The 9,247-nt window shown below is 43.5% G+C and overlaps 1 protein-coding gene across 1 annotated transcript; it reads right to left on the bottom strand.

Moving 5' to 3' along the window:
* Positions 1–720: 720 nt before the first annotated feature.
* LOC114891051 (actin-related protein 3-like) lies at positions 721–2,068 on the bottom strand. The gene is given in 4 exon segments (XM_029215087.1): positions 721–925; positions 1,135–1,359; positions 1,361–1,879; positions 1,881–2,068. Coding segments are annotated over 4 exon segments (1,029 nt in total). The 3' UTR covers positions 721–828.
* Positions 2,069–9,247: the final 7,179 nt, after the last annotated feature.

Here is a 9,247-nt window from a genome sequence, read left to right as displayed (position 1 = left end):
GCAGCAAGGAAGACCCAACTCAGCCAAAAATAAATAAATTAATAAAAAAATAAATTAGAATGGTGTTAGGCTTTAAATATACCAATTTGGGTAATCAAATTATTCATTTTTTAATAAGAAATGTCACTGCAGAACTGCAATACTGGTCCAACAGTCTTGTCTTTGCTGTTCCTTTAAAGCGAGAAACAGAATGCAAGGAATCAGAAAGCACTAGCAGGCATCAATTAATCCAAGATACTAGCTTCTTAGTTCCAAAAGCACTTGCAAAGAAAACCATTGGGGGGCACAGGGTATGGAAGCACTTCATAATAACTGGAATCCCATGAGTGTGTGTGTAAGCCAAGTCTCATAGGCTATTTTTTGTATTTGTCTCTTACTTGGTCACTTTTTTTCCCTCAAATACTAGTTTTTCTTTGACTTTTTTTCCTCAAAGTATAAAAAGTATGAAATATAAGCAAGCTCTTGCATTGCACACTTCAGAGTGTACAATTCAAGCATTATAGAGCTATCTACATACCAATAAATCCCATCAAATCTTGGATAATTCAATAATATACAAAATACCAGGGCACAGAAAGAAGTAAAACACACTTCTTTTTGTTACACATAAGATTCAAATATTCAATCTAAAGAAAATCACTTAATCATTTTGGCTCTCCTCTACATTCGCCTGTTGATATACTTATTAAAATATTCTGTATAATTATGTTTGGTCTTATTATTTCAAGTCAGGTTTACAACCTCAAAACCAGCCATCCAGACAAAACAGGTAATCAGAAAGATTATTTCTTCCCCACCTCCCTAATCCCAATAACTATGAAGCCAATTTTATGACATGACTCCAAACACTGGATTGTGACAAAAAATGCTAGGTCCAATTTCTTCATAATCCTTTTTGGTGTGGCATACTTGGTAGAACCCAGGTGTGGAAGCCAGCATGGATCCTTCAAACCAAACTGCATATCACTGCATGTGATATGTAATGACTTGTACATCAGTAGGTTTTGGCTTCAATCTACCACCACTCAATTCTCACTTAACTTCAGCCTGGCATCTACAGTTTTTTTCAAATCTCTTTGCAAGCGACATCTGAAGTCCCTGAACATGGTTGAACCTCCAGAGAGGACAATATTATTGTAGAGAGGACATCTGACATCAATAGGACAATTCTGAATTACTTCTTCTACAACTTCTGAGATAGGCTGAGTAAAGTCTGGATTAGCAAACTCTGGATGAAAAAAAATTTCAGGTCCCAAGACTCTCTCATATCCAACATCAATGGAAAATTCTTTCTTTGAGATAGCATTGATTCCAGTATACTGTTTAATCCACTTTGATCCATTTGTATCATACTTGTTAATCTGGGCAGACATAACTATAGCTCTCCTTTACTGCCTTAGCAGTTTCCAAGGATTGCTCTGGAGGAATTCCTACTTCTCGGTCTCTCAGCAATTGCTGAATAAAATACGTTATATCTCGTCCTGCGATTGGAATGTGCTTAATACAGCTGCCAATCACATACCCTTCAGCCACATGGATGACACGAGTGACACCATCTCCACTGTCTATTACTGTACCGGTCAGCGTCCGTTCTTCTACTTGTCTGGCGGTCCAGGATGCAGCTAAGGCAAGAACAGCCTGTACAGCAATGTACAAGCCTGGAACATTGAAGGACTCAAACATTATTTCAGCAGTATATTCCCTGTTTTCTGGAGTATTCAGTGGAGGTTCAGTCAAAAGAAAATAATGGTCTTCAGGTTCCGCCCTTAAATATTTAAAGATCACTTGCTCCATAAACCTTTCCATCAAGTCCCGGTCTTCAACTATACCACGGCGGATTGGCCACTTTGTTGCACATGTAGATTTTTCTATTGCTTCCATCAGTGAAGGAGTCTAGGTCATCAACACCTTTCATCACCCTCCTTTGTGCTTGATCACCCACTTTCGCTGACTCCTTAATAGCAATACAGGAAGGGATGATAAACCGTGGTTCCGTATTTCCAGCATATCCTAGTTTTGTATACCCTGTGCCACAGTCCCCCACACAGGCCCGCAGCTGTCCCGCCATCTTCCTCTTCGCCTGCTGCTGCCATCTGCTCTGTGCTGGTTGGGGCCAGGGGTGGGTGGCGAGAGCTAGAAGCGATCTGACCATCTACGGTCGGGCCGCCCTCTCCATCCGGGGGGGGGGGAGCCGGGAAGCCAAAGCAGTAGTGAGAGAGCAGCAGGCTCGGTCAGCAGCTTAGCTTAATTTTTCAATACTTTATAATTGGTCTTTGACCCAGCAATTCACTTCTATGAATTTATCCTAACAGATATAACTGAGTATGTGCAAAATAAGGTATTGTCAAGTTATTCACTGCAGCATTTTTTATAATACCAAAATGTTAAAAACAGTCTAGGTATCTACGGATAAGGGTCTGATTGAATAAATTATATCCATTTGGAGGAACAAATGGAATACCATGCATCTGTGAAACAGAATAAGGAAACTCCCTATATATTGTTATGGAAGGATCTCTAACACACATTATTAAATAAAAAAGCAAAGTGCGGAGCTTGACTTTTACTGTAGAAGGGAGAAACAAAGGAAAAGCAGTTCAGAAACAATAGTCAACAGAGTGCTCTTCAAGGGCTATACCTAACAATCTGATACATATCTGAGTTGTTTGCAGGAACTCAGATCCCCACACCCGGTGTTAACTACAAGCTAAGATCCCAGACTGGTCAGAATTTGGGGAATGGTGATGTTGACCTTTTCTGACCCTCTGTGACTTCAATCAACTAAAGCTTGGACTCTGCCAACCTTTGCTCCACTTCTACACTGAATTCTCCTCGGCTCCAGCCCCTTCATGAATATGCATTCACCACCCAAGCCCCTGTATGAATATGCACGTACCCTTATCTTAAAAGGTCCCCAGTTTTGCTGTTTGGGGAGACACTGCTTTGGGAAAGATCCCGGTGCTCTCCTTACCTGCTGTGAGTAATAAACCCTTCCTTCTCCCAATCTTTGGCTTGGTTGTGTCTTTTGGCCCACCGAGGCGAGCTCAGTTTTCGGGTAACAGAAAGATACACAACAAACAATAGTGGTCAAATAGGGAATTCCTTGGTGGTCCAATGGTTAGAACTCCACGCTTTCACTGCCGAGGGCGCAGGTAAGGTCCTGCAAGCCGTGCAGTGCGGCCAAAGAAAATAGTGGTTAACTACTGGCAGAGGTGAGGGGGCTGTGTGGGTGGGAGGGAGATTTTCACTGTGTATCTTTTAATATACATTTTTGGATTTTGAATCATGGGAATATATTACCTATTCCAAAATTAAGTTAATACTTATTTGAGAAGAGACTAATATTTACGTGGCTAAGGAACTAAATAAAGATCTATGGCTTATCTTGCATGTAAGAGCTCTTCAATAATTATTTGATGCGTTGAATTCGGGTGGAATGACTCCAGCATTAAGGTGTGTGATGGGTCGGGCCTGTGAGAGGAGCAGGGAAGATCGAGGGCAATTGAGGATGAGTCTGTTTAGACGGGCATGTCAAAAAGCGAAGCTCTGCATGGGGCCAGATGGGTAACAGGGGAACAAACTTAGGCGGGTGCCGGTCTGCATTATAATTAACATGAAGCATGCTTTCAGGAATGGAGAAAACCATGTGCTTTTTTTTCTTTTTTTTTTTTTTTTTTGCCGTACGCGGGCTTCTCACTGTTGTGGCCTCTCCCGTTGCGGAGCACAGGCTCCGGACGCGCAGGTTCAGCGGCCATGGCTCACGGGGCCTAGCCGCTCCGCGGCATGTGGGATCTTACCGGAGCCGGGGCACAAACCCGTGTCCCCCGCATCGGCAGGCGGACTCTCAACCACTGCCCCACCAGGGAAGCTCAACCATGTGATTTTATAATATAGGTGGTAATGAGAAAGGAATAAGAATAATTGGGAACACAGAGAAGTAACAAGTTACCTTTCTTTGTTGTTGTTAGTGTTTTTTAAAATCTTCTTCTGGGGTGGGAGTGGTGTATTTGGAATGAGAGTTATTTCAAATCTCATCAAAGCGTTTAGCAAAATACTAACCAGCGATGGTGTGAACAGAGAATGTTAGCCATCTTAGGAGGGAGGGAGTTACATCCAGGCTGTGCTTGTAGGTCTAAGGGGAGGGCAACTCACTGCGGGAATCTGAGCCAGTTAGAGGCACAAAGACATTCTGATTCCTAGGATCCAGCAGATGGGAGACAAATGTCAGGGTGACAGGGTCGTCACTGGTATCAGGGCTGTGATCTGCCAGCGGCCCAGGCACCCCCTGGTCCAGAAGAAATGGTGTCCCCAGGGTAACTCACAGGGAGTGGGGGTGGGTAGGCAAGACTGCTCCTACCCAGCTGAAGACTTCGAGAGAGCCCGGGCAGGGCTTCCTCGGTCACTGGAGAACTGCTAACCCCACGGCTGCAACTCCCTGGGACCAGCCCTCAGGGAGCAGTGTGTCATTAGCAGGAAGGAACTAATGACCCAGGACTCCGTGCTCTGGGCTTGGAGCAAAGCATTTGGGGACATCCATCTCCTCCCCTCTCACCACACAGTTTAAAATCACATTTTCCTCTTCCTGGGTATTTTGAAGTGTGAATATCTAGGAGTGCTTTTTGAGATCCTCTGATGAAAGGTGCAACAGAAGTGCAAAGTATTACTATCAACACTGTAAATATTTTAACGACAGCAGAAGTGCCATGTGTAGGCAGAACACAGACGCACATTCCAACGTCCAATATTCCTAAGAGAACTACTGGAGAGTTCAGAATGGTACATGTGCAAGAGAAGCCAGTCACAGAAGAAAAAAAGAGATAGTTGAGCTAAGTTAGAGACTTCCCTACAATGCTGCCCAGCGGAACGGTAATGCCCACTCAAACAGGCTTCAGCCGGATACCAAGGTCTCCCCTCCAAGTACCAGCTACACACGTGTGTGACAACCGATGTGGAAGATGGAGCAAGCGCAGGCCCAGCCTTTGTGCAAGAGGCGAGCTGCTGCTGGGAGTGCTTCTGTCCCATTAGCAGGCAGGCTCTGGAACATGCCAGCCTGGCAGCTGACTGTGGCTGACGGTGGGGGGTGTGGGGGTGTGGGGCTGACGGAGGCTTCCCCTGGCAGCACCACAGTCTGCCTGTGGTGGACAGGTGCCTGGCTGGCCCTGGAGCAGGCTAGAGCTGAGGGAGGGAGTGAAGAGAGGGGACAGGGTGATGCATGACCAGGCAGGATTTTTCACCACCATGGGACCTGGGAATTTGGCTGGCAAGGATGATCAGCTGGGCTTAATATAGAGCAGTTTCTCAATTGCTCTCAAGCAATAGCTGAAGTTAAGAAATTAATAACTACCAGGTGAGTATAAATGATGTTTCAAGCACAGTGCTAAAGTCAGCCTCTGTATTTTCTCTTTTAACCTTCACAACAACTCTGTGAGGTAGTGCTACTACCCTTGCTCACAGATAGATCTCAGAGGAAGTAAAGGACGTGCCCAAGACACTACAGTAAGTGGCAAGGCTCAGATCTGCATGCAAGAATTGTAATTCCAAAGCTGTTTTGTCTACAATGCTATGTGGCTTCCTCAGTGACTAAAAAGCAACTATCAGGGCTCTTAGATTTTGTTTTCTTCGTTATTACAGACCTAAACACACTGTATCCAGAATGCTATTGTCAAAGATAAGGTAACATGACTTTCTTCCAACAATATGGCTCAGGTTTTGATCCATGCCTATAAATGGATCTTATCCAAAAGAAGAGCTACTTTTAAGTCAAGGAGATGTATACCGAGGCCTGTCTTCTGGACCTGGACCACCCAGGCCAGGCTTCCATATTTGGTGCCTCTTTTGGACACACTGTCTCCAGTCTCCCTCCACTTTCCAATCTGTATTCCAGACTGTGGACAGAAATAACTTTGAAAAACCTGTCTGTTTGAAAATCTGCAGGGCTCCCAACTGCCTCCAGAATAAAGTCCTTCCCCGGCTAGGCAGCCACGTCCCCGAGAATAAAGTCCTTCCCCAGCTAGGCAGCCACGTCCCCCAGAATAAAGTCCTTCCCCGGCTAGGCAGCCACGTCCCAGCCCTGCTCGGCCACGCCCCATGGTCCAGCCTCTGCTGGATTCCTCTGTGCCCCGAACAGTGTGCATTTTCACACCTCACTGTTATTATTAGCCCTGCTAGTCCCTCTCCCTGCAATGGCCTGGTCTTACCTTCTTTCTCCCTCTGGCAAATGGCTCTCCTCCAAAGCCCAGTTCAAATATCACTGCGCTCCCTCAGCTTCCTGACCCAAAGTAGAATTTATTACTCCACTCATTTGAGCCCCTCCATGGCACCTGGTGCCCAAGCATATTATACTACTTACCATCAATTACAGTACTTTATTCTATACAGCTGGATCCTCTTTCCCTTTAATTGAGGCAAGGGCAAAAACCATTTCTTACCATCTTTGTTTCCAGAGGCCCTGGTATACAGCAAATGCCCTGAATGTTTTAGAAGAAACAGATGCAGTCATGTGCAAAGGAACTCTGCTCACACAGTACCACAGTGATGATCTCAAAGAATTTCGCCAGTATGTGGGTAATTGGGATGGCTGGCTTCAAATTCCTTCTCTACACATTATTACCTGTGATCTACATAGCCCCTCAACAATGAAACAGAGAATAACTATCTTGTTCCCCTGAAGGATATGAAAGGGGGCATACAGCAACCCCAAATTTCCACCAGAGCACCTTTGCTTCTTCCTCTTGTCAACAGAGGAAGTTTTGTGTGGGCAGGGCAGAAGACTGTGCTGCTAAAACTATAGTTAAAAGCATTGGTTTAGGGAATCCCCTGGTGGTCCAGTGGTTAGGACTCCGTGCTTTCATTGCCCAGGGCCTCGTGGCGTGGCGGCCTCTTCCTTTACTACCTCATGCCTAAATATCCATCTGTAAGCACCTCTTCCTAACTGGTTCTCAAGCCTCTAGTCTTCTCCTCCTCCATTCAACTTGCAAGTTACTGCCAGATGAAATTTTCTAAAACATTATTTGAATCATATGTAACATGTTAGTTTTGTAACATAATTGCATAATAAATATAACCAACCAAACACTCAGCCCCACAACTAGAACATTAACAGTAACTTGCATCTACCTGTACATGCTTCGCGCATGTCAACCCGTTGCTTAATACCTGGAGTTAATCACTGTCTTTAATTTTAAATTTTTTATTCTACTTTTTAAAGAATGTAGTTTTATTAAAGGGGAGAGGGAGGGGGGTAGGGGTAAATTAGGAGTATGGGATTAACAGATACAAACTACTATGCATAAAATAGCAACAAGGAATTACTGTATAGCATAGGGAACTATATTCAATATCTTGTAATAACCTATAATGGAAAAGAATCTGAAAAAGGATATATAAGTGAATCACTTTGCTGTACACCTGAAACTGACACCATATGGTAAATCAACCATACCTCAATCAAAAAAAAGAAAGAATATAGCTTTATTTTACATATATGAATATAGTTGATTTTGCTGATTTCCATTTGGAAGACTGTAAAGATAGTACCATACTGTGTATACCTCCTGGTACATGCTATTTCACTACTATGAATCCAAGATTCATCCACGTTGATGCTCGTTTAGTTTGCTGTTACATAGTGTTCAACCGTGTGCCATACCAGTTATTTACTCCTCCTGCCAGCCAACTCGGACTGTTTCCAGTGCTTTGCTATTATGGGTAATGTGGCTATCAACATTCTTGGTGCACAAGTGCATTTGTGCATTTCTGAACTGGGATGTTAGGTCATAGGGTATACAAATGTTCAACCTTGTGAAATAATGTCAAAGTTGTTTTTAAAGGGGCATTAACAGCCAGATAATTTTTTTCAAAATCACTGCTTTCCCTGTTGAAAAATAATTCAGTGTAACCACAACTTGCAAGATAAAATCCAAACCTGCCATTCCATGCCAGTTAAAATCTGGTCCCGGGCTTCCCTGGTGGCGCAGTGGTTGAGAGTCCTCCTGCCAATTCAGGGGACGTGGGTTCGTGCCCCGATCCGGGAAGATCCCACGTGCCGCAGAGCGGCTGGGCCCGTGAGCCATGGCCGCTGAGCCTGCGCGTCCGGAGCCTGTGCTCCACAACAGGAGAGGCCACAACAGGGAGAGGCCCGCATACCGCAAAAAAAAAAAAAAAAAAACTCTGGTCCCAACCTAATTTTCATACTTTTCTCTTATTGTCCCTCCCTAACCCCCAAGCACCTCCCACTCCAATCGGGCAGATCTGCTCCCAGATATAGAACACAACTTACTCATTTTCAACAGCTCCTTCCTTTCTAGTCTGCAACCCTCCTGCACCCCTGCTACTGCCCTTGGGTTCTCCTTCCTAATGAAACCTACCCTGAGCACACCTGCCCACAGGACTCTCTTCCCCCAAGCTCCTAGAAGACATGTCCTGCCCCAGTCATATGCCATCAGCCTTCAGCCCCATCCACGTCTTAGTGTGCTAGGTTTCATGCTGCCTTTTTGGAAAAATGGACATTCTAACTAAGCTGTGTGATCAGATTTACTTGAGAACTCAGTGTTTCCAAATTTAGTATTTGGTATCTTTCTCACCACTCTCTGGACAATGGAATTGCTTAATTGTGGATTTGATTGTTTTCCCACATAACTTTCGACATGATTATATCTTATTTCCCCAATTAAATCATCAGTATCTTAAAAGTACAGAGACCATATTTTTAAATTGCTTTGTATTCTCTACAACATTTAACATAATCTCATGTGTGCAGTAAGAACTCAGTTCAACAAATATTTAACACTTCAGTGGATACCTGAAAATGCAGGGGACTGAAAGTGTATTTCTAGAAAAAATATGTTCTAGCATACAATTTAAATATATAATATGTTAGGTGTATAAAATACATATACACAAAAGCATGTGTGTGTGTATATATATGTATACAAGCTTAGAAAGTACAATAAAGGCAGAGGCAGTCTAGATAGAAACTTTCCAATCACAAAAACAAGAAACAAATAGCATCCATGTGTTTAAACTACCTAAGAAGTTACTCTTTGGCAAAAAACTCTTAGGTTTAGTGCTATGGCATCTGTCTCTGAAATATGTTACTGTCCATTTTCATCATGACTGTGACTAGGAAATAATTCATTTAGTTAAATGACCTTTTCTTTTTCAGTTGTTCTCCTTTGATCAAGTTGCTGCTCACCTTCCTAAAAACACTACATTGTATAAAATTTGAGGCAGAAACAAACTATATTGT

Source organism: Monodon monoceros, unplaced genomic scaffold (assembly GCF_005190385.1).
Source record: "Monodon monoceros isolate NGI ecotype Baffin Bay Population unplaced genomic scaffold, NGI_Narwhal_1 Super_Scaffold_11, whole genome shotgun sequence".
Classification (NCBI taxonomy): domain Eukaryota; kingdom Metazoa; phylum Chordata; class Mammalia; order Artiodactyla; family Monodontidae; genus Monodon; species Monodon monoceros.
Note: the sequence above shows the minus strand (reverse complement) of the source record. Positions and strands in the feature narration are given on the sequence as shown.